Consider the following 26,348-nt stretch of genomic DNA (forward strand, 5'->3'; position numbering starts at 1 on the left):
AAAACACAGAGTGGCGTCAATCCACGAAAAACTGGTGGGGGGAAGAGTCTTGGGGGCCAAAGCCAAATCATTTAAAGTTGTATTAAAAGCAAAACCTTACTACAAGGGTCAATTGAAAAATATTCACGTTTACTACATTTAACTCCTTTGTGGTTCTCAATTTCGGGAAGAAAAACAAGATAATTTCTTAATGTTAGTTTGATTTAATATCCCTATCTTAAACTAAAATATAAAATTTAATTAAATTAAACAAACAAAAACTAAATGGAAAACAATTAAATTACAATTACCGTAATGAAATATAAGATAAATCAATATTAAATCTATATTAAAAGTAAATTTAACTAATAAACACTAAATAAAATTAAAGGCTTACAGATCTCAATAACCCTCAAGAAGACCTTTGGAAACTACAGTACAAGTGACAAATCTGTTGGGCTGTGTCTTCACAAAAAAAGAAAGTTCGTCAACTGAAGGTAAGGAGCCGCATTAACAGTTAAAACGAAGAGGAATTATTCCGCATATGAGGGGAGCTTCTCCCTCCTCAACCCCTTATTCACTACCACAGTACAGATATCTACACAGCACGATCATACACAAAAATTCCTATGACCAAGAGTCTCCTCGTATATAAAAACTCCCATTTCCTTTGTTTAAGCTAATCATTCAAGACCGTATCCAGGGGGGTTACCCGGTTTGAACCCCCCCCCCCCCCGAAATGTTTGTTTGACTCGTAAAAACGTAACAAAAATAGACATAAGCAAATTTTGTATGCAATTTTGAGGTTTTTTGTGTAACCCCCCCCCCCTAAAAAAAAAATTAGTGAACCCCTCCCCCCCCCCCCAAAAAAAAAAATCCTGGATGCGCTTCTGTAATCATTGTATGTCTCTCACGAGCTCCATCAAGCTTCGTCTAATGGTTGAGATAGGAGACGATCCTACAGTCTGGATATCTATATTAATAATAATAATTTATTATTATCAAAAAACAGGCCATACAGAACAGTATTCTTAATTACACTCCACAAGAAAAATAACATAAATATCAAGTTTCACTCATTGATGTCAACAATTCATTTACATATTTACACAACTGCCTGATTGTCCTTTTTACAGTCGTTTTCAGGATCCCCGGGATCTCCAAGTTACCACCCTCAAAATACTTTTCCCTTATATATAGAAAGTTTCTGGCGCTCGGTGAGAATATGGGCCACATCCTCAATACCTAGGTTACATCTGGGGCAAGAGTAATCCGCATCTGCATCTGGGGCCACCCTTTTTCTTTCAAATACTCTTTTCTATTTTTTAGTGGCAGGAAATTCGCTCGGATCCGAAAGCAAGTCCTCAATGTCTCCCCCGGTAATCCTAGTTTAAACTAGGATATCTATACTGTGCTCCTTGCGCTAAAGTTTTTCAGTGCTTTAAAAAAACTTCTTATTCCAATTCAACTGTATTCCAATTGTGTTTCAGCAGTCGTTATTAAAAAATTTGGGACAAATTCAAACTTTAGTGTAAAGATCAAAGTGTTGAGGAGGGGGCAGACCAAGGTTTTAGGGGAAATTTCTCGCAGCCAACTTCCTTTCTTTCTGATTTCACACTAAAAATAATAGCACCGCTACCCCTACAATAACTAAAAATTCCAATAGGGATAAAATCCTTTTAATAGAGATTGTTTCACCAACAGTGATACAACTTCACAAAAACACTAAATATTTCGGTCACATATGCAGTAACCGTCATCAGTAGTAAAAACTACTGATGACGGTCACTGCATATGTGACCGAAATATTTCATTATTTTTGTGAATTTCTATCACTCTTTGTGAAACACTGCCTATTAAAAGGATTTTATCCCTATTCGAACTTTTATCTATTGTCATGGAAAGGCAGTGTGGTCTCCGAAATTATCTACGCTACCCCAACTTCGCGAATCTGATACAATTACAATCACTAAACATAATGTCATGAAAAATCTAGCAAATCAACTTAGTTAAATCAAGCATTAGGATCATAATAACCACTCATCTTGCGCGAACTAAAAGATTTTTCAGGAACAAGTGCGCTACCGTGCAGTATTAAGTCGTCTGCAACTGGGAAGCTCAGTATGTAGTTTTTTTTTAATTCTTTTAAATCGATTTTCTATCTCAGAATTGTTCCTATAGCAACTTGGTCCTCTCTGGGGCAAAATTGTAGTTTGGTGCCACAAAATGGTGGATAATGCTACATTCTCGAGGCAGGATCTTTTTGGTCAGTTAAACAGGGTACTAGAACTTTTAATTTTCATCTGAATGACACTTTATAGAGCCATTGGTTCGATACGATTACCACTGAAGAAAAATAAAACAAAAATCTAAAGCAACAACAAATAAACCCACATCCGTGACCTTTTTTCGGGAAAAAAATGTGGAAAATTTCATAGTTTTGTACATAGGAGCTTACAACCCATACAGTGGTTTTTTCTAACACGATAAACCTAATGGATTTCAAGATCTCTGTTTTCTAAAAATAAATAAAATAATTAAACAACATAATAATAAATATCAAATAATAATAAATACATTAAAAAATAATAAATAATATAAACAATAAAAAAAATTAATAGAATAATAGACAATAAAATAAAAACAATAAAATGATCGAGGTACAAAATCGTTTACAAACACGAGTACAAACCCTTATGTGAAGTACCAGGAAACCTTTCCTCATGAAAAGGGCTGAAAGGGGAGTCAACACACACAAAAAAAAATCATTTTTAAGCACACATGTTTTTCATTTTCTTGAGAGGGTTCTTCATGAGAATATTGAGAGGGATTGACTCCGCCAAAACAAAATTTGGACTTTACTTAATAAATGTTTTTACTTTTATAACTTTAATAAATCAAATAATATTAACATTTTGATTACTAAATGTCAGTATATGTATATTAAACTGACAATGCACATTCATTAGTATTTTTTCAGTAAAGTGCAAATTTTGTTCTGGCCTTGGGAAGCCATAGGGTTTTTGAGCCCTACTGAGTTTAATTTCTGTTCGTTTTGGGTTTCATTTATTTATTGATGCTGATTTGTGGTAGTTTCACTCTCGGTAGATTATTTTATTTTATTTTGGTTCATTTTTTGTTTAATGGAGTTCTTTACTTTTCTTAGAAAAACTTATTTTGTGTGAAAAAGTTTTTTTTTCAATTAATTTCTGTTAGTTTTATATTGACAAAGTCTTTTCAGGGAAAAAGAAAATAATAGTTTAAATCTTTTCTTTTTTAAGACTTTATAGTTTGGCCTGCTTTTGTATGCTGGAGAAAAAATTTCAGCAATTTTTAACAACATGCACCCTTTTAAAATCTGGACACAAATAGTAGTGTTTAATTTAGTTTCATACCTCCTCTAGTTGACCTGAAATAGTAAACTTGATACCGTTCGCAAAAAAAACCTGTTTACTTTCTTTGATAGCTTGCATACACTTACGCTATTTTGATTTGGTTAAATTTTAAGAGCAGAAGTAGCCCCGAAAGTTTGAATATAATACCCTCAGTCGTTCTTGGGATACTGCTGAGATGCCTTATTGAGAATTAGCATTAAGGCAGCGCATTTTGATTTAATCTTAACTTACAACCTTTGCCCTGGGGACTCTGGGGGTTTGTCATCCTTAAATACATAATTTTTAAAACTTTCAACTACTATGAACAAAATGGATATCTCTAAACTTCGATTGAATGTGTTTGGGGAAATGGTGGGCGTGAAAGGGGGGTCAATTACTCGCCACTCACTTTCGACTATTAAAAGGGCACTAGCTATTTCAATTTCCAATCGAATGAGCCATTTTTGAAGTTTCTACGAAAACGCGTTCTATAAAAAACCTTATATGCCCCCAGGGCATAACTTACAACCCTTGCCCTGAGGGCTGTTGGGGAGTATCCTCCTTAAAAAAATAATTTCTATCTAGAAATCAACACCGTTGCACAAAATAGCTATCTAAAAATTTTGATTGGACGTGTTTGGGGAAAAGGTGGGCGTGAGAGGAGTGTTAGTTCCCCTTAAGTCACTTTCAATTATTATAAAGGGCACTAAACCTTCTTAGACCTTATATTCCACCAGGGCATAACTTATAACCCTTGCCCTGAAGACTGTGGGGCGAGTGCTCAAAGGTATAATTTCCTGAATTTGAAACTGCGTGGAAAAAAATGGCTATCTCAAAATTTTGATTCGATGTGTTTGGGGGCATGGTGGACGTGAAAGTGGTGTTGATTCCCTTCTAATTACTTTCAACTATTAAAATGGGCACTAGCCATTTCAATTTCTAATCGAATGAGCCCTTTTTGAAGTTTCTATGACAATGCGTTTGGCTGTGAGGGGGTTGTCATCCTCAAAAACCTAATTTATAGAATTTAAAACTACTTTGAATAAAATGGCTGTCTCAAAATTTGTATTGGATGTGTTTGGGGGAAAGGTGGGCGTGAGAAGGGGGTTAGTTGCTCTCCAATCACTTTCGACTATTAAAAAGGGCACTAGCCCTTTGAATTTCCAATCGAATGAGCCTTTTTTGAAGTTTCTACGACAACACCTTCTATAAAAACCTTATATGCCCCCAGGATATTACTTAAAACCCTTGCCCTGAAGGCTGTGGGGAAGTGTCCTCCTCAAAAACATAATTTCTATCTGGAAATCAACTACGCTGAACAAAATGGCTATCACAAAATTTTGATTGGATGTGTTTCGGGAAATGGTGGGCGTGGAAGGGGTGTTAGTTGCCTTAAAAACACTTTCGACTATTAAAAAGGGCACAAGCCACTCCAATTCCCAATTGAATGATTCCTTTTCGAAGTTTCTACGACAACTTCTTCGATACGAAGTGCCCTGCTCTAAAGGAAAAAAAATAATAAATGATACATTGTGCCAACATCATTCTTACATGCCCTCAGGGCATAACTCAAAACCCTTGCCCCGAGGGTTGTGGGGGAGTGTCCTCCTCAAAAATATATTTTCTATCTGAAAATCTACTACGCTGAACAAAATAGCTATCTCAAAATTTTGATTGGATGCATTCTGGGAAAAGGTGGGCATGGAAGGTGTGTTAGTGCCTTACAATCACTTTCAACTATTAAAAAGGGCACAATCCACTCCAATTTCCAATTGAATGGGCCCTTTTCGAAGTTTCTACGACAACTTCTTTGATACAAAGTGCCCTGCTCTAAAGAAAAAAAAATAATAAATGATACATTGTGCGAACATCGTTCTTATATGCCCTCAGGGCATAACTTAAAACCCTTGCCCCGAGGGTCGTGGGAGAGTGTCCTCCTCAAAAACATATTTTCTATCTGGAAATCAACTACCCTGAACAAAATAGCTATCTCAAAATTTTGATCGGATGTATTTCGGGAAATGGTGGGCGTGGAAGGTGTGTTAGTTGCCTTACAATCACTTTCAACTATTAAAAAGGGCACAAGCCACTCCAATTTCCAACTGAATGGGCCCTTTTCGAAGTTTCTACGACAACTCCTTAGATGCGAAGTGCCCGGGTATGGAGGAAAAATAAATAAATAATAATACAATGTGCCCACATCGTTCTTTACTTAGGCAGCGCTATCGCGCTGCCTATGATTTTCCTGCTACTCTGTCGTTTAGTTTTCTGTTGCCGCAAATGGGGCGCTGAAACATCATAGAGAAAGAAAATTTGAAAGAAGGGCTCATTTGAAAGAAAATTGCTATATCTAAGTGTTTTTTGCAAGTATTATACAGAGAATACAGAAACTACAATAATGAATCATAAGAGTTACAAGATTTTAGAAAACTCATGGCTATAATATGCCTTTTCTGGGGAAAGAACTTTCCACAGCTAATGGGGAAAGGCTTTCCTCCTTAGGCTACATGCCTGCACCACAACATTGCCAGTAATCACTGATTCGCATTCTCCAGGAATGATCAAATACCTCTTAATTTTAGATTTAGTTTTAAATCAATCAATAAACCAATATCTTTTCTTTTGTTTTCTTCAGGGGAAACAAAAACTTTTGCCTGAAAGGGATTAAAGGGGCCTTTCTCCCCAAGAAGAAAAATTCTTTAAATACAAATTAAACACACAGAGCACACAAACTTATACAAAAACACAAACTTTTTATATCATTCAAATAGTCAGATCTCCTCACATCTGACTATTTAATGTGAGTTATTTCGGACAGTAATTAAAAGGGAGACTTATTTATTGCACAATTTTCAAAATGGATTGCAACAGTTGGTGAATTTTAGGTTAATATCGCATGCATTATTATGAAATATCGTGTCAAGTGTCAACCTAATTTATCTAACGCAAAGCATCAAGTCACAAGACGCGATTTCCAGGACAAGACATTTTTACCGTGATCAAATTTATAACTATAACTACACTTCACACACAATTATATATATGTACACAATTGCGCATATAATATGTAATCATATGTAGTAGATATAACATAATTATGTGTATATATTATATGTGATACATATAATTTTATTTTACAGTTATAAGTTATACTCACAATTGGAAAGTTCGGCTTTTCGGACATTTTCAAATCATCAATTACCAAAAAATCAAACGATTTTTGCAGTGTAATCCTAAATCTAATTTGTACACTGGTATGTCTGTTGCAGTAGTTGCTTAAGGGTCATGAAAATATATGATTTCCTAAGATATCCGAGGTATATCTAGAGAATCAATATACAACATTGATTTAATTTTGAATATTATGTTTTAGTATTTGCAAAAGGCACTAATATAGTAATGTCCTTCAAAATGAGCCATTAAACTGCTCTCTATGGTGTCCCAGTGCCCAACTAGCAGTAATGGGGAAAAAACGAAAAGAGGACATATCAGTACTACTCGTGCAAAAAAGTGTTGTTCAAGCAAGGAGACTGTAGGTTTTTGGGTTTTTGTAAACAAAAACCCTGTATAGGGTTTTTGACCAAGGCGATTCCAATGGTGTACTCATTGTTTCGATTCAACACTATTTTTTAGAGGTTTCATGATATTTTGATAAATTCCCTTAAATTTGTTTTCAAAGTAACATTTTACTATTAGGAGTAATTTAGATAATGTAGGGATCCTGTTGGATTCTCCTTTCGTTACTATATCGTCCAGCTTAAAATTAATATTGTGGAATATCTCACACCAGTAAAAAGGTAAGAGTGAGGAGGCCAAATCTATCAATGACTCAATATTAAATTCAAATGAGCAACTCCGTTGGTTGGAGCCGTAAGTCAAAATCTAGTTTATGTGCTTTGGGAAAACCCAAAAAGGTCTTCCAAGGTTACAGGAAGTTTGCTCATACTCACAACTTAAGGGTTATGTTCTCTGTGAAAGGTTTAGCCCCCTCCCCCCTGTCTCCCGCAACATTTTCAGGCCAAATTTTAACAAAATTTTCATTTATTGACAAAATTATTTTCAGTTTATTAATAAATTAATCATTTATTTTTTATTCATTATTTAACGAATGAAAGATCTTAAGCCGAACTGGCAAGCCATGACAAAGAAACAAAGAAAGAAAACTCAATGCAGAAAACAGACAAAACAAGACTACGGCCAGTAACGAAAAGACAAAAAGAAAATAAACTAAAAATAAACTAAAAACCCATAAAAACCACCACCAATATTAATAAACTACAATTATCGCAACAGATCCACATAGATCACTGTCACTAATAAAGTTACTTCAATGAGAACACCAACGCAACTGGATAAAATATATAAAATGGAAATGAAGTTAATTATTCTATTGCGAAATAATCCTGTTGTTTGCTATTATTGACACAATTCTTCTTGGTCTTGTATTTAATCTCATCCCTAGGGGGTTTTGTAAAATCTTAATACCCCCGTTACAGCTGGTTCATTTTTCAGCCTCCCTCGCCCATTGAGTAAAACCTCTATCATTATTCTCGTTTTTGTCTAGGTCCTCCAATTAAGAATTTCTCTTCTAAACCTCTTAGTAGTCAACAGGAGGCAATTTTGTCCAAAGGTTAGAAGTTCTCTTTTCCAACATCGACTTCCTATTCAAAATAATTTCTAAGGTAGAAGCAGTTATTACGGCTTCTATTGATATGGTTGAGGCTCCTCAGGAACTTAGAGCCGATATTGTAAAGAAACTCAACACTTTTAATAAGAGCAAAATTCAAAACGACAACACAAAAAATGACATTAAGATACTTTCTCAATTAAAAAAGGATAAAGACCTTATTATCACTAGGGAATAAAGGCAACACTATTGTACTTATGGACAGTTGTGATTACGAACGGCAAATGAAAGCTATGATTTCTGATGCCTCCATTTATAAAAAAAAACTCGATTTTGCTCCTACGGACCAATATGTAAAGTCAACAAGAAAGAAATTGGAGGCACTGGAGTTAGGTGTAAAATAATTTACACCTAACTCCAAAATTTTACAACAATTTTGCCCAAGAGGCTTTTTCGCACCCAGAATCTATGGTTTACCTAAAAATTCATAAAACCAGATCCCCCCCCCCTCCGTCCCATTGTATAAACTTTTCCATCACCTGTTTCCAAATTAGAAAAGTGGTTATCTGTGGCACTTCGTCCTCATTTAGAAACACAAAACCATACTTAAGAAAAATCCACTGATCTCACAAATAAATTAAAAAGATTTACTTTGGAGGGGAATTCAATTTTCTGTAGTTTTGTTGTTTCAATGTATCCTAATTGTAAAGTAAAAAGGTGCGAAGATATATTAAGGAATAAATCACATAAACATTTTGATGTGGTACAAAATGTAACCTTGGCAAGTTTGGATGTTAAGATTATTATGAAATTAGTTACTCTGGTAAATGAACATTCTTTATATTTTGGTTTCCGAGGAGATTTTTAGAGGCAGGTGTTTGGTATGCCTATAGAAGTGACACTTAGTCATCTGTTGCCAAACCTTTACATATATTTTATTGAAACGTCCACTATGCGCAGTTTTAGGCTTTCCCCTTGTTTCTGGAGCAGACTCATGGATGACGTAGTTTGTGTTTGGAAACTTGATTTTGAATCATTAGACATTTTCCGTAAACATTTAAATAGTTTTGACAAAAACATAAAATTTACAGTTGAGTTTGAAGAAGATAATAAGTTACCCTTCCATGATATTTTATTAATCAAACGAGATTTCCATTTGCTCTTCTCAATTTACAGAAAGCCTAAGCACAGCTATAGATATTTAAATTTTCATTCGTGCCACCCTGTTTCGGCGAAGAAGGGTTGTAATTTCTCTAGTGGATAGGGATTTAGAATTTTTTCTCGAGAATTTATGGATTCAAATTATTGTATCTAAGGGAAATTTTATTTTGTAATGGTTACGCAGTTAAACTCATAGATAAAATAATAGAAAATAGACGTATTAAACATAATATTAAATAACTGCAGCTTCACAGTCTTCAGAATTGAATCAATTTGATTTTTACCTCTTTACCATATGTGCCGGATTCGGGCGAACAACTAAAACGAATTTTACAGAAATGTAACATTGATACATGTTTCCAGTCAATGAGACCTTTAAGCAATTTCCTTAATTCTGGAAAGGATTTGACTCGAGGATATTTGGTTAGTGGGGTTTCTAGTATTCCTTGTTCTTGTGGGAAATCTTACACTGGCAGATCTCACCAAGAATCTGTTGAAAGATTTATTGAGTGTCACAACTCAATAGAAAAAGCTCTATAATTGAGCAAACCTTCTGAAACCTTTGTTTCGGCTTTGACAGAACACATTTTCTTCAACCCTGATCCGTCATGTATTATTCAATGATGCCACGGCCATTTCTAATGATAGAGGTATTACTCAATGGGCAAGGGAGGCTATTGAAATAAAAAAAAAAGCATATGTTAGCTAATATTTCAACAAATAGGGAATCAGGAAATTTAAATATTGATCCAATTTATAACATTCTTCTGAAAAATGAACCAGTAGTTAACGGGGGTATTAAGATTTTACAAAATCACCCAGGGATGAGATTAAATACAAGGCAAAGGAGAGTTGCACCAGTGATAGAAAACAACAGGATTATTTCGCAATAGAAAAAATTAACTTAATTTCCATTTTATATAATTTTATCCAGTTGCTCTGGTGTTCTCATTGAAGAAATTAACTCTATTAGTGACAGTGACCTATGTGGATTTGTTGCGACAATTGTAGTTTATTAATATTGGTGGTGGTTTTATGTGTTTTTAGGTTATTTTAGTTTTTTATCTTCTTTTTTTCTGCGTGAAGACGCCTCGTTTTATACAGGCGAAATATCCGCGTCGTTTTGTTTTTTATCTTTTTTCTACTGGCTGTACTCTCGTTTTTTTGTTTCTTCATTGAGTTTTCTCTCTTTGTTTTTTTATTATTTAAGTTATTTAATTATTATTAATTATTTGATCTAATTATTTTAATCATGATAGCTTAATTGTTTTTTATTTTCAATTTATCTTATTAATTGATTAATAATTTATTAATTATTTTCATTTAGTAACTGGGCCCTCTACTTTATTTAAAGAAAAAAAGAAGAAGAAAATGATTATAACCCTTAGGTTATTTATTTGAAATTTTGGGCCCCTAAAGTATCTGCGCCCAAGCAAGTGCCCCCTCTATCCCCCCATAAAACCGTCTGTGACCCACAACTTAAGGTTTATGTTCCCTGTGCAAGGTTTAGACACATTATTTATTTTGCAGTCCTACTATTTTCATGTGTTAACGCAAGATGACAATTTTGCTAGCCTATATTTGATAGCTGAGATTTAGTTCTGTTCATATGTCTAATTATATTTTTGAAACTTACTTTCTATTTTTTAACAATGAAAAACGCGTTGAAAATAGACGAAAAGATGCAAAAACAGCAACATTTTCCATTCTTTTTGCGATCTTTATTTGGATAACTAAGAGAAAAATCGCACCATCGTGCCACAGATTATTCGCGTACAGAAATGATTTCAAAGACTAGATTAATAGTTTTTTTCTCGCAAATAAATCGTGTCATTAAACATAAAATAGAAAAAAACTTACCAATTCTCTTCGGAGTTGGAGAAAGAATTGTTTCCTTTTAAATGAGATCTTAACAATTTTAGTCCACGAAAAAGTATTTATCTTCTTCATGTCTTGAAAGACAATAATTCCTGTAGACAAAACACCTATCTGAAGGTCACGTCCAGAAGAGTCCTGCAAACATTCCAAGATCTTAAAAATGGTTATTAAAATTTTGAAGAAGGAGGAGATTAAGCTTAAAGGAGACTAATGGAGAAATTGCAGCAAAATGCAACAGTATTATGCTTGCTTCAGACTGAAAAAAAAATGCTGCAATAGGAGACATTCATAGATTGCTTCAATAATTTTAATAGCTGTTATATATGTGCAAGATTTTATACGTCTTCCATTGTTCAATCTCAATATTTATCTCCTCCGTTGCAATTTCTGTTATCGAAAAAATATAAATATATATTTCCTTGGCTCCTTCCTTTAAATGATATGTTGTTCTTGTATAGAGGAAAATTCCAAAAAACGCCTACTTAAATCTTATTCCCGTTTATTTACATCGAGGTAGTTTGAACTGCACATTTAAATTTCATATACGCATATTTCACATCATATGTATGTAAAATATTTATATATTTCTTTTTATTTATATACGACGGTTCGTATTTTAAAATCTGTTTTACCTATACCTGATCTGTAACTATCATTTGTACACCTTAAGCACCGTCTTAACTGGTCTAGTGGTTTCTCATAGGCGAATAACAACAGGGGTGAATCTCCAGCATTTTTATTGGGAGGGGGAGGGTCCACATTTGGATAATCAAAGGGCATGGGATGTATGATATTTTTTCTCCACATTTTTGGGAGGGCAACTGCCCCCCCCCTCCCCTTGCCACCCCCAAACGACGCCCCTTTGTAACAACAAAAAGAGGACGACCCAGAATGGCTATTTTGATACAAAGGAAAAAATGAAACGTATTTTGTCTATATATATATATATATATATATATATATATATATATATATATATATATATATATATATATATATATATATATATATATATATATATATATATATATATATATATATATATATATATATATGTATGTATATGTATATATATGTATATATATGTATATATATATATATATATATATATATATATATATATATATATATATAGATTCTTTATATGGATTCTGATTGTCACTTGTCTTCTAACCGCAGACAATTTATTGTATTTTCATACTGTAGTGTTTTTAAGATATTTGATTATGAAAGCCTTCCGAATTTTAACAATGATTTCTACTAAGCTTCAAACTTTTGGTTTTATTTTTAAGTTTTTAAATTGTTGTAACCCCTTGTTAAAATATAAACAAATATTTTTGCAATTACCAGTGTTTTGCTCTTTACGCAATTTAATATCTTTTCATGCTGAATCTATTCAGAAATATTGATTACTACTGCAAGTTCGATTGCTAATGACGATTTCTACTAAGCTTCAAACTTTTAGTTTTCTTTTTTAAGGTTTTGAAATTGTTGTAATTCCTTGTAAGAATATATAAAAATATTTTTGCAATTACCAGTTTTTTGCTCTTTTATGCAATTTAATGTACTTCTCCATATCTGAAAATCTTAAAATGGACTATGAAACAGCTCTCTACGATGCTCTCTACAGCTCTCTACGAGCTCTCTAGCGCTTGTTCTCAACATGTATTTAAACTGCATGACTAGCTTTAGTTTTTTAGAAAGTACTTGCCGCCTTTACCATGTTTTGGATCCTCGAAATCAAACCCTATTTAAGGGACAATTGCTATGACACGGTCGTATCCAGGGGGGAAGGGGGTTCAGGTCCCTCCCTCGAAATCGCATATTTTCTTGAATTTCTGGAGCACTTTTTACTCGAATTACCATTCTTTTTATTATTACCCCTTCCCAAACACAAAATGATTTTTTAGTTATTGCCCACCCCCGCCACGAGAAAAAAATCCTGCATATATAAATAACGATTTTATTTTCAAACGCCATAAAAAACGGTTATGCCGATCAGCATCAGTTTTTGTCATAATAAGACACTCATGCATGCGTGACTGTGACAAAAACAGCCCAATCAAAAAATTCTAAATGCAAATACTGTACATATAAGGAGGTGGGCGATATTAGCTGGGACTGGCCGGAAAGAGTAACCCAAAGAAGAATATTTCTTTTATATTTTTAGACAGCAAACGCACTTTTTGCAAGCTTTATCCCCCCCCCCCCCCCTATCATACCTACGTGTAGGTATAATAAAGGTCAAGCATTCTACGTGTAGGTATAAGTCAAGCTCAAGCATTCATGCAGTTAACACCTCTTATTTTCTGAGAGGATTATCTGTTGAAAAAACCGGTTTTTGGTTATATTGACTGTCAGGCTGTGTGATTGAACTATTTGTACTATTTCATTTGGATTGAATTATTTCATTTGGATAATTAGAAGGCGTTTATTGGAAAGTGGGGGGGGGGGCTTAAAAAAGCACCCTTGCGGGTAAGTCTTTGTTTTCTGACTTTACAATGAGATTTGATTACGCTTGTACGTAGGATGACTGAAAGTGAAAAAATTATTTTGAATCCGTTACTGAATTTCGTTACGAGAGCACTTACAGATGGAATAAAATTGGTCTGCATTGTAAAAGCGTGTGTTGCTTTCTATGCACATGAAGATGTTATAAAGGCAAAGCGAATCCTTCATAGGGCCTACTGAGTTGAATATTACGAATCGTCTTGTGACCTACTCTAAAGATGAAGACAATATCATGATACGTGCTAACTTCTAGTTGCATCTGCGAAAAATAATGTAAGTATGCCAAAAGTTGTCATCTTTAACCCCTGCTCGGTTCCAATTATCGGAGATACGATGAATGCAACAGTTACTACCAAAGTAAATGAACTCTCTCGGAAGCTTGATCATTTTTTAGCAACCCAGCCCGCTTCAGCGGTCAGTATTTTCACAAGCAGTCGTAGTGCACCTGAAACGTCGAACCCCATAGATTCTTCCTATTCTGTTGTCTTGAAAAGTCCCCTCGAGGTGCTCAATGACCCAAATGACCGGAAAGCTTTCACAGATAGCTTCTATGATAATAAAAATGACAATGGTAAGCTTCGGAAATCTGCAAAAAAACGAAAGCTTTGGTTGAGGTCGAGCTGCAGCAGCTAAAACCATTGATAAAGTGAAATTTTTCACGCCCCATCCAACATTTCTATACATGAACCCCTGCACACGGTTGTGCTTTAAAATGACCTTGACGATATGAACCGAAATGGACTAAAAAATCTGATCTTGAATATTACGAAGACTGAGCGGCACAGGAAATCCAATTTTTTCGAAGTGTATTTTGACACCATTAGTGAGCTCCAACCATTCATGATTATTTTGATAATTAGCGGCAACAAGCGTATCCCTGCTGATTCGTTTAAGTTCCTGCCAAGAAGATATTATAGCTCCCACAAAATCAGTCACCTTACTTCTCAGTGTACAGCTAAACCTTTATGCTCTACATGTGGCTCAAATGAACATAGTTCTACGCAAGATGAGCCATACTGATAGCTGACATTCTGCGTTGAATACAGAATCGGCATTCATACGTTTTACAGTGTAAAATTTCCCTCAAACCGTAATCCACAGAAGAAATGACTTTTGATGCTTTTGCACCTGAATGTCTATCGCAGAATATTAGTGGCTAGCTCGTGAACAAAATTCTAATCTTAGATGTTGTATTTGAGCAAAATGAAATTGTCTGTTTACAAGAACATTTCGTCACAAGCCGCAGTAAAAGTATTCTCAGTTTTTAATAGTTCAGTATTGGTTTATTCAGTTTCAGCGAAGCAGCTAAGGGGAAAAGGGCAACCCTCCGGTGGTATTGCCACTTTCGTTCGTTCGACTCTAAGATCTAGTGTATTTGAAGTCAATGATAATTTTCTTGCGATTCGTGTTGAGGGCTGTGTTTTTATTAATGTATGTTTGCCTACAAATTACTACGATGACCATTCGGAGCGCGCTTTTATTTTTTCTAGTGACAAATTTGGTCAGCGTATTAACTGCATTAGATACTTAAGGCTTCAAGGCATATTGGTTTGCTACTTCAATTGCAATGTGACTGAGCTGTTCTTACCTAGGTGTTTACGTTCTATGTTGTTACTTAGTATATTTGGAGACAAGTCCGACCTCCAGTGCAAAGATTTAGGTTTTACGCACGTACACACCTCAATGTCTACATCAGATCTCGATCACATCGTTGCGTCCGCAAATCTCAGGATTTCGCCTGTCAAGGTTGTGCTTGATTTTCAGCTATCTGATCACTTACCAATACAGTTCTCAGCCGAGATTCCTTGCCAAAGCTCAGATACACAAACGCAAACAACTTGTAAAACACCTCCTAGGTCTTGCCGTGATTGACGTATAATTAATCCGATCTTATTCAAAGAAGAAACCGCCAGAGTCTTTAGTAAGATCCGTGTCCTTTTCCATCTTCTCTCCAGATTGACTGCTCTTTCAAAGCAGGAAATACCGCTATCAGTCGATTTATTTTGCGCGGAAATTGGCTATGCTCTTCGCTGTGCTGAAAAAGCTGCCGTCCCTCTAAGTAAACCCTGTCATCCTACACTTCCTGTCTGGTCTGAGAATCCAGAGTTAGTTGATACCCACCCTAAATCTAAATTTCGGCTTCAACCTTGGATTTCTTGTGGATGACCCCGTTCGCGGGTAATCAATTCAATCCGCCTGCTCAAAAAAAGAAAATTCACGAAGGAGTTAAAAGCTCACAGGAAAAAGATGATTGATATCAAATCTATAAGGGCCAAAATTAATCCTTCTCTCCTTTGGCGTTTCCTGTCCTCTAAAAGCGATGAATCTTTGTCCGCATCGGCTATCCCTGATTCTGAATGGTACGCGTACTATGGGTCAGAATTTTTGCCTCCTGACCCAGTCCTCAACGAGAGATACGAAGCTGAGTTGGACGACTTCTTAGATAGTTGTCCTCAGGGTGATTATGTTGTAACAGAGGGAGCTGTATGCAAGGCCATCTCTCACCTAAAACCTAAACAATCTTTCGGGATTGACGGGATCAGCGCACTCCATCTAAAAAGTGGTGGGCCCGCTCTCATTAGTCATGTAACTCTCGTGATGCAGATTATCCTCATTCAGGGTATTGTCCCAACCACTTTCTCAACTGGAGATCTTACGCCAGTTCCTGAAAAAGGAAAAGTTACAATGCAATGCTCCTCTTTCCGTCCAATCACGATTGCTACTTCTCTTTGCAAGTTATTTGAACTTTTATTCGTAGATGAGTTTGAGAAACAGTGTTGCAGTCCACCAAGACAATTCGGTTTCCAACGCGGTATTGGTTGTTCTGAAGCGCTTCATGTCGTTTCATATGCACTCCTGGATGCACACAAATCAGGAAAAAGCCCAGGGATTGGGGGCTTAGACCTGCAGAGAGCGTTTGATTCATTGATTCATGGTCTTATGTTGCTAAACTCAGCTAAAAGAGGAGTGAACTCAAATATCATCCGGGCTTTCCATGATCTTTACTCTCGCCTTCGCGTGCGACTCAAGCTCCCTCCCGATAAAGGCCTTCCGCCAGCCCCACGGTCAGCTTTGATACCAGTCCGTAAAGGTGCCCGTAAGGGGGCAGTTTTATCCCCCAATTTCTTCAACAACTACATTATTGAGCCTCAAGACAGCTGTCCTTCATTATGCTTTCTCAGTTCCATTGACATCTCCCTGGTATGCTATGCTGATGACACGCTGAATCTCAGCCGGACGCTTCACCGCCTTTCAGAAATATTCTCATGTCTGCAGTCCAATTACGAGAAATTCGGTGTGAGATTTAACTCCCAAAAGCCGGAAGTCTTGTTTTACAATTGGAAGAATAACCCTCATACTAATATGACACTAGGTGATTGCTCAGTAAAACCAGTTAATAAAATAGTATATCTGGGGCTGCCAATAGGTACATCATTACAGCATACCCGTCCCCTCCTGATCTCACATCTTGAACGGCGAATTTCCAGCTCCTATGCTTTGATCGTTAAATCCACTCTGAGATTTAACCGTCCAATACTGGCAAGTATTTACAACGCTACCGCTCTGCCACATATAATATATGTGACCCCTTTCTGGAAATTATTAGCAAACCGTGAAAAGTCTAAAATCCGCTCTTTATTTTTCCGTTTTGCAAAGTACCTACTAAAATTGCCTCCTTGGACAAAAAATAGTTTCCTGATTCGGCACTACAACCTAGCGGACCCAAAACTAGCTGTTGAGACACTTATTAGCCGGCAAAAAACAAAACCAGCAATTATAAAGCACGAGTGGGCAAGTTTGCTTGTTTAATTTTCCCTCTTGTTCCCCTTTTTTTTCTCCTTTCAGAAGTTGTTGTCCTTGTTGCTATTTTCAAAAAAGTTGTTGTTTCTGTTGTAATCTTTGAGTATGTTATCTTTCGGTTTCCTCTTTTCGTACTATTTTGCATACTATCTAAAAAGTTGTTGCTTTTGTTTTTATTTTTTAGTATATTTTCTTTTTGTTTCCTCTTTTTGCATTTTTGTATACTCTAAAAAAGAATAATACCTTCTTTTAAGATAATTTTAATAGCAGCAGATAAGAAATTTAGGTTGAAATTTATCTCTCACCTCCCTTCAGACCCGGGAATATTTTTGGACTAAGCTTATAACGGTGCTTTAATTATGGAGGGTTAGGAAACCCCCTACCAAAACGATTTAATTTCATATTTACATTTCAAGAGAAATTCGTATAGAATATTGTTCGCATGGAAAACGTAGGACATATAATTTCATATTTCACAATTTTAATTGCGGAAAAAATTGACCAATAATTTCAGGATGTAAATATGTGCTAAAGAGAATTCTAGAGGGATTCTTGTTAAGACCAAAAGCTCCAATATCTACCAAGAGAATTCAAATCACGGGGAAATGTCACACTCTAATAGCTTAATAAAATTTATTAGACATAATACAAAGCGACCAGGAGCTTTGTATCATGGCCCATAACCACACGGTGCAACGAGAGTCAGCTCGAAATTATTTATGCTAAACTTAAACCATCATAGTAATGGTTCCTGACCTTTTGATCCTAAATCCAAAATCCCAGTGTTATCTATCTCTTTATTGTTAGATTTAGACAATCCCGTCTTTCTCTTTCTTTTCATTCTTTGCAGGATTATGGTATTAAAAGTGAAATGAAGCACACTGGAATAATTAATAATAGCTACTTTCATGGATATTAAAGGATAAATAATTAAGGGACAAGTAAATAATAAAAAAGTGTAATCTTAACTTTTTTGGCTTAGGTTTATCTTTATGTTATATTTCTTATTTATGTTAATATTTCTTGTTTGTTTGGAAAATAGAATTATGAATATTTTCTTTTGGATCATTTCTTTATTGTTGAAACTGACGAATTTTCTTTAAAATAAGTCATTTTGTTTTCTTTGTTTTCTATTATTTCATATTTTCTCTATTACACGCCATGGTAAAGAAAAGAAAATACACCTAAAAAACTAATATCACAAATGGTAAACATTTGTGATAATTCTTCTACTATTAGTACCACTACTATCGCACTACAGCACCAGGCGGCCTGAGGATATCACAGCTATGCCCGCTACTGCTTTACGTTTGGCCTCAGATGGAAGGCCAAAAGCACAATCTTTGGCAATATGTCATCTTTCAGCCGTGAAACTTGGCCTAGCCATCTTGACCTTTCTTTCCTCGTAGTCCAAGAAAGTGGAGTTAAACTAAATTTTTCGCATAGCTTATTGTCTGATATATTACAGAAATGCACAGCTAAGACACTTACTCTACTAGATATTATTTTCGACTAGATATTATCTTTTTTCGGCTATATATATATCTATATATATATATATATATATATATATATATATATATATATATATATATATATATATATATATATATATATATATATATATATATATATATATATATATATATATATATATATATATATATATATATATATATATATATATATATATATATACATATATGTGAAAGATCTTAAGCCGAACTGGCCAGCCATAACAAAAACCAACAAAGAGAAAAATCTAAAAAAAAACAAACAAATGAGACTGTGGCCAGTGGAGAGAAAAGAAAACAACAAAAACAACGCGGATATTTCTCCTGTATACAAACAAGGCGTCTTCAGCACAAAAGACACGCAAGAACAAAAGAAAATAAAAAAAAACAAAAAAAAAACAAGATAAAACTAAAAAACCAATAAAACCACCACAAAAAAAAACTAAAATGTACAAGTGGCGCAAACTGAACCACGTAGGGAAAAGATGCTAATATAGAGTTACTTCAGTGATGACACCAGAGTAACTGAGGAAAAATTTTTCCTCAGTTACTCTGGTGTCATCACTGAAGTAACTCTATATTAGCATCTTTTCTATACGTGGCTCAGTTTGCACCACTTGTACATTTTTGTTTGTTTTTTTTTTGGTGGTGGTTTTATTTGTTTTTTAGTTTTATCTTGTTTTTTTTTGTTTTTTTATTTTGTTCTTCTTGTGTGTCTTTCGTGCTGAAGACGCCTTGTTTGTATACAGGCGAAATATCCGCGTTGTTTTTGTTGTTTTCTTTTCTCTCCACTGGCCACAGTCTCGTTTGTTTGTTTTTTTTTGTTTTTTTTCAAAATTGGAAGCTAAACATAATGAATGAAAAAAAAATCTTACGACACTGGCAGAATAATTAATAACTTTAAAAAGGATAATAGATTAAAAATTAGGCATAAAAGGTTTAAATGCATGTTATTGGAACAATGCTTTATTCATTTGGGCATTGAAATAATTTTGAATAGTGAAGAAGGAGATTCCAAGTTAACTTACTTAACCTTCGTTTGTTCAACCATGTTTGGTAGAAGGAATTATTGGAGGTCAAGCTTGTTTGAGATCCAGTAGCCCAATACAGAATGTCCTGATACCAAGAATATAGGGATCCGTCTCCACAACGATCAGATCGAGTCTCTGGGTCTCAAAAAGGTATAACTAGGACACTGACTGGTGTTTCTCACAAAGTTTAATTAGGAACTGTTTAGTTAAAAATTTTAAACTTTAATTAATTAATAGCTAGATGTACTGATGAAAAGAATTTGAAAATACATAATCACAAATTTTTAGCAAAAAATGTTTACTTTGCTCCTTAGTTCGTTTTAAGCTCATATATGACTTTAACAAATACAATAACAAAGAAAAATAGGTTTTGCAAGAGGGTTAATTAGATCTAAAGCTTAACTAAGACCCTATATCTCCCTGCTAGATATCCTGATGACCAGAAAATAGGGGTTCCCTCCCTTAAGAAGCTCGCACCAGTTCCAAATCTCTAGAAGGCACAACCAGGGCACTGGTTCCTGCTTCTCACAAGTGTAGTTGGGGACTAATAACCATCGCAACCTCAACTGCTGATCAAAGACTGTGGGTAACTTATAAAAGTTAAATTGTCACTGGTATCAACAGGCCTGGATTTAAAAATAGACTCACTAGGCCTTGGCCTAGGGACGCAAAATGTGAGGGGGGCGCAAAAAATCATCACCGAGTGATAATTTTCTTTAATAAAAACTGGACTGATATGATTTATCGTCAAAGTGCTAGGCTCACTCCGCCGCTGCGCAGCCTATTCACAGAAAAGCGATTTTAAAGCAGCAAAGTAGTTTCGCGGCCACCTATAAACTGTCAGGTGTCTCCCAAGGATGACAGCTGAGAGTTCGGTATCACCTCTTTCATCACTTTTTGCTCCTCATTTACTGTTCAGTACTTCCCCAAATTTTCAGGGATTTCCCTAATAAATTTCGCAAAAACGGAACGGCAAAAAAGCTTGGTCCTAGGAGCGCCAAAGCTGTAAATCCGACCCTGGTTATCGAAAAACAAAATAACTAACACCACCTAGGGTCAGGCGTAAATACGTTCTAAGACCAAACTGGTTAACATGACGTTTGATAAACAAAAACAAATAATTAAGAAACCAAAAATGAGGCGATTTTTAGCCAGTTAGAAAAAAAAGCGAAAAGATAAAGCAGATATTTCGACAAGGAACTTCGTCAAGCCGTCATCACGGCTCAACACACACACACAAAAACAATCTTTTTGAAGTTAATTTCTTTGTTTTTTCGCTTAAGCTTTTTTTCAACTGGATGAAAATCACCCTCGTTTCATAAGTTTCTTTATTGTTACTGTTTTTTTTTAATCAAACTAGGGCTTGGCGTTTCCAGGCATTTTTTAGACTTTACAATTGTGTTTTTTCCCCGAAACTCATACCAGACACTTATCGCTAGATTGAGTTTGTCAATACACTAATTATGCATTATTATTACACTAAAAGAACGCTACGAAACACCAAATGCAAGATGGCGTTGATGATTTCTTCTCCGATTTGGGTAACACTTTCCAATCTTATAAACTACTCATACATTTTGCTGATGATAAAGACTTGAGGATATACAGTCGCATATTTAAAAAAAAAGATCGATTCTTTTAATAAGTGTTGTTTAATCCGTGCAAAATTTTGCGACACATACAGTAGGAACAATGAAGAAAATCACACAGAACAATTTTATATACTAGAATGAAGACAAAACAAAACCTACACTAAAAAGGGTAACGAAAATAAAAGTAGTAAAAATACATTAAATCAAAAAGGATAAATCAGTAAAAAAAAGGAATGAAAATGTAACAAAATTAATTTTCATGCCCCAAAGTGGTTCCTCGGCTTGTTTTTACACTTCTTTTCTCCCATATGTTTTTTTTTCGGAGTTCCCAAACAAAGGTTCTACCTTTTCCATTTAAAATGTGCACATTTTGACTTTAAATTGTTTGGTTATACGGTAGATCTTTCCTTTACCTCTTAGTTAGGAACTCTACAATATTTTACATTTAAAAACTTCTTTAACCTTTTAATAGGTCGGTGATACATTTAAAGCCTGTTTCCACTGTTCTTACAAAAAAATTATTGACAACAATTTTACAAAAAATCATGCTTCCGCAGGCAAACAAAAAAATTGTTGCTATCGGCTCGGTGAAACTGTTTAAGAATCCAAAATGTTGTTGATGAAGATTGTTGATAGATTTTGAGCGCGAAATTTCAAAAACTTGGAGAATAAAAATAAATATGCTTAACGAAAATTATTGAATATCAAATGGCAACGGTTTCATAGAAGAGAAGTAAAACGTCAAATGTTATTCAAAAAATGAATGTGGAGAACTTTCGTGCTTTACAACTTTGCATTCCTTTTTATATTTTTCTTTGTCTGAAAGGTTGTTTCAAATTTTATAAAATTACCAGTTTTACTTTATTATCAAAATTAAGAAATTTGCCTTTACCAAAATTACCTTTTTAATTTGAAAACTACCGATCCCTCTGATCGCCCGATTATATGCCTTCGGTCGGGAGTGCTATGCAAGGATGGGCGCAAATCCTCCGACCCTTCCCGTGTTTTTCTCCAAATTTCTCCATGCACCTATTTAGAACGGAGTCAGCTCTGGCCAAGATTACATAGTCACGCCGCTAACCCCCCCTTGCAAACCAGATTATCATTGACATCAGGACTCAAACCCCTACCCTTACGGTTACAGGATTGCACGTCCAGGGCGCCAACCATTCGACTAGTACGGCAAGTTTTCAAGAGCTAAGAAAAATTGTTAGTAACGATCAGGATAAGGGGAAACAGTCCCTTATTCATACCTTGGCTACATGAATGTCCATACCATAAGTCTCGAGTCGCTTCGCTTGATCTAGGAAGTTAAATTCGGCTGTTGCTGGACTTTGGCCACTGAAATAATAGAAAAACATGTAAATTTAGCATGTTTAAAGATTTTATTTATGATTGTTTAAGCTAACTCAGTTTAGGCTAAGTCTGATGATCAGATCCTATCGTTCACAAAACTTAATTTTAGGAATGATCTGACTGGCTAGTTCTGACTAATTCAGACAGAAAGTTTTTACCATTAACTTTTCAAATTTTAATTATGGATGTGTTTCCGTTATTTTTTTTTTTCTATACAGCTAAGGGCCAATAACAAAGCTATATAATTGGCTGGTATTGGTCATACTTTAAAAATTTTCAACTATATAGAACTTCGGTGCTGGCTCTAGATGATCTGGACTCCATCTAATATCTCAATATAAATGGATAAAATCACCTGACTCACTCGCTGTTTGCCAAATCTTTCTGTATTAAATCTTAAGGAATCTAAAATATACACAAACATGAACAGCCTTGACCCTTAGGGCTCCTAATAGTTAATCTATCGTGGAGAGGCACCGTTGTCACCTTAAGCGCCAACTGGCCTGGGACAAACAAAGTCTAAGTAAGTATTTAAATACAACCCTTACCTAAATTATGGCATTTCATTTCACTAGACCAAAATCTAATCTTTCATACATTCTTTTCTATTCAAAGTCAACCCTGAGAAGAGGGTGAAATGTTGCAGATTTTTTTTTTTTTTTTTATTTTTTTTTTTTTTTTAATTAAGGCTAAAACGTAACTTTTCTTCACTTCTAAAAATGAACTTATTCGCGTAACTATTTATAAAGTAACCATTCTAGAAATACAAAAAGGAACAAAAGTTTCTTATTAAAATAAAAATATTTTGTTGCTACGTTGATTTTAGGAAAATTTAAACTTCGTTTAAAGAATTGCTTTTATTTTATTTATTCGGTTCGTATTTCTACTATTTCAACTACCTCGCTCTTTTTCATGTTCTGTTTTATTTTCAACAATCCCCACCTTTTCAAAACTAAAAAAAGTGTTAATTTCCGTTCTATCCATTTTATTCTGTTTTACTTTTAAATTAGTATACTCTTTTTCATGCTATGTTTTGCTTCCTACATTGCCCCCCCCCCCCCGTGGGGGAAACAAAGACCAGAGGATTTTTTTGCGAGAAAATGGGTGTGACTCATGCTCTATTTGCTCAATCATTTCATGGATTTTGGAACAAGCCTCAAAGGGGGTGAAGAGAAGTGACAAGAAAAAATTTAAAGAAGGGAGAAACTTCATAGGAGTGGTGTAATGATCGAATTGGAGTTAAGGAAGTTAGTGTGGTGGTCCTAAGTGGGTTCGTGCTATCAGTGAACACTCTGATGGGTTGTCACTAGCAGTAATCTTTACGTTCGTCTTATTACCTTTTAATAAAACCCTTACCATTACACGTTACTCTTACTACTACAAGTTATAAAATCCCTATTAATCATTTTTTACTTAGAAAAACAAATAGTGCATTTTGGTCTTTTGAAAATATGACTACAGACTATAGCAATAAGTAGGTAGTAACAGATTGAACACTTGGGAATTAAATTGAAACATGATAAATTCCTAACATAAAAAAATAATTTAGATTTCAAATAATTAATATGAAACCTACAAAACTGAAACAAAAAAAATCTTTAAACTTTTATGCATTAAAAAAAGTAAAGATTTCGGCGCTTAGACTTTACATTTTCTACCGGCAGTGCAGATGTCCGTTTCATAGCCCTTAAGCCAGCAACTGCACTGGGGTGTTGGGCCCAGCCATCCTGTGCTTTCGCACACCCTTCCTATTTATATTCCCCAGAACTGTTCAGACACCCATTCATGGCCGAGTCGGCCCTGGCTGTGCTTACAGAGTCACGCCACTGACCGCAGTTCCAATCCAAATAACCAGCGACCCCAGAACTGAAACCCCTGTCTTCACAGACAAAGGATTTTAAGCCTACCGTGCTGCCCACTTGGCTAGGACAATTGGTTTTATTCCTTTATATTAGCTTAAATTAGCAAAAAAGCTAAGCAAAACTAGTGAAGTATACCATCCCTTTCTGCATAAGAATCTAGATAGTCTCAATGCAATTGATAAAAACATTAGTAAAGAGTTTATATAAAACAGAAGAGCCTAGTCTATTGAGACACTAGTCAATACCGAACAGGAGCAGTCTAACCTATTGTAAACTCATGAATAAATAACTACAGCTTTAGCTGCTCAATCTATTATAGTTTAATTTACTCAGTCAATTTTTAGTGAATTTTGGTTGGTCAGGCAAATACATACCGGTGTATTTTGTGTAGTTGAATAACGTTAAAAGCCATTTCTTGGGTTTGGCCAGGTACGAACTTAAAATCGTCTACATAATGAGTTCCATGTTCTTCTTCACAATAATCTCCAAAAGCAGCTAAATAAGAAAAAAAAAATCAAGCACTTAAACAGCAAACATTAAAACACAGAAAAATCGAAATTCTTAAATAGAAAACAAACTATGAATTATGATAATAAAAAGGATTTCCCAGTTTTAATTAACTTTTACATATTCATTTGTAGATACAGTGCAAATAAAACTGTTCATCGCTACAAAAAAGAAAAAAGGGAACTAGAAAAATACTAGAAAAAAGGCGACTGAAAAAGAACACCAGCAAATATAGGTAGTATTATACTTACAGCTTAGCATAACAATATGCAAGGTGCCAATTTTGACCTACCTAAATAGTTTTTGCAGTTTAACTTTTGAAAGGATCAATCAACCAAACTAGTAATTCATCCCTTGGACACGAAGTAAAATGGCACTCTTAGAAATTATTTTAGAGCTTTTCACCAAATGGGGTCTGAGTAATAGAGGGTGTTCGGTTACCCCGCTTTTTGTCAAATCTGCGACCAGTTTAGAGTTTTCCTGTTTTGCCAATTATGAGTTGCCAGTCAGTTTTTTTTTTTTTTGTCTTTTCAACTTCACTAGCAATATGGCGAATGGCCCAGGGTCCCACTGGCGACACTTTACACTGACGACTGGCAAACAATTTCTCGGTAACTGTTAGTCAAACACATAAAGATGTTTTTTCATCCACTAGCTAACTTAGAAGCGATAAAATAAGCAATCGACAAATAAAAACGATGATTTCTCGTAACTATTAAATCACTGCATTGATTATTGGCAAAAGGCAATCAAAAGCTGGGCTAGTAATAGCGCCAAAAACAAATATAATAATACTAGAAGGCAGTTGCTATACTCTGTACTAACATAAATAAAAGTAAAATCATGATATTTATTGTATTTTTTTTTTCACCATTTATATCAGAAGTTCCCAACCAGACGTACACGCACCCCTGAGGGTGGAAAAAGTCTTTTTGGAGTCACAGAAAACATTTATTGACGTGGTATTAGAAAACTTGAAGAGTATCTTTACATAGTTACCATGGTACCCATGTACAATAACGTTCCTAACAAGATATAGAGGTCTAATTTAGAGGGAGTGAAAAATCAAGTTGTATGACCGAGAGGACGTGAACCTGGCTAAAATTTAGGATCCCCTGACTTATAGCATAGAGAACCAAGGTAATGTTCCAAGTA

The 26,348-nt window shown here is 34.9% G+C and overlaps 1 protein-coding gene across 1 annotated transcript in view; it reads right to left on the minus strand.

The window, feature by feature from the left end:
- LOC148938485 (tyrosine-protein phosphatase non-receptor type 4-like) overlaps nt 1-26,348 on the minus strand; it is a gene marked incomplete at its 3' end in the record, with an annotated part of 101,756 nt that overhangs the window by 7,845 nt on the left and 67,563 nt on the right. Inside the window, exons 6-8 of the mRNA XM_089107759.1 lie at nt 25,061-25,181; nt 22,722-22,809; nt 11,002-11,154 (exon numbers count right to left, since the gene is read on the minus strand). Of these exons, the coding sequence (XP_088963885.1) occupies nt 11,002-11,154; nt 22,722-22,809; nt 25,061-25,181 (362 nt within the window). The remainder of the gene's footprint in view (nt 1-11,001; nt 11,155-22,721; nt 22,810-25,060; nt 25,182-26,348) is intronic.

This window comes from Artemia sp. Qi Xiang Cuo, unplaced genomic scaffold (genome assembly GCF_049724085.1).
Source record: "Artemia sp. Qi Xiang Cuo unplaced genomic scaffold, ASM4972408v1 HiC_scaffold_3222, whole genome shotgun sequence".
Classification (NCBI taxonomy): Eukaryota; Metazoa; Arthropoda; class Branchiopoda; order Anostraca; family Artemiidae; genus Artemia; species Artemia sp. Qi Xiang Cuo.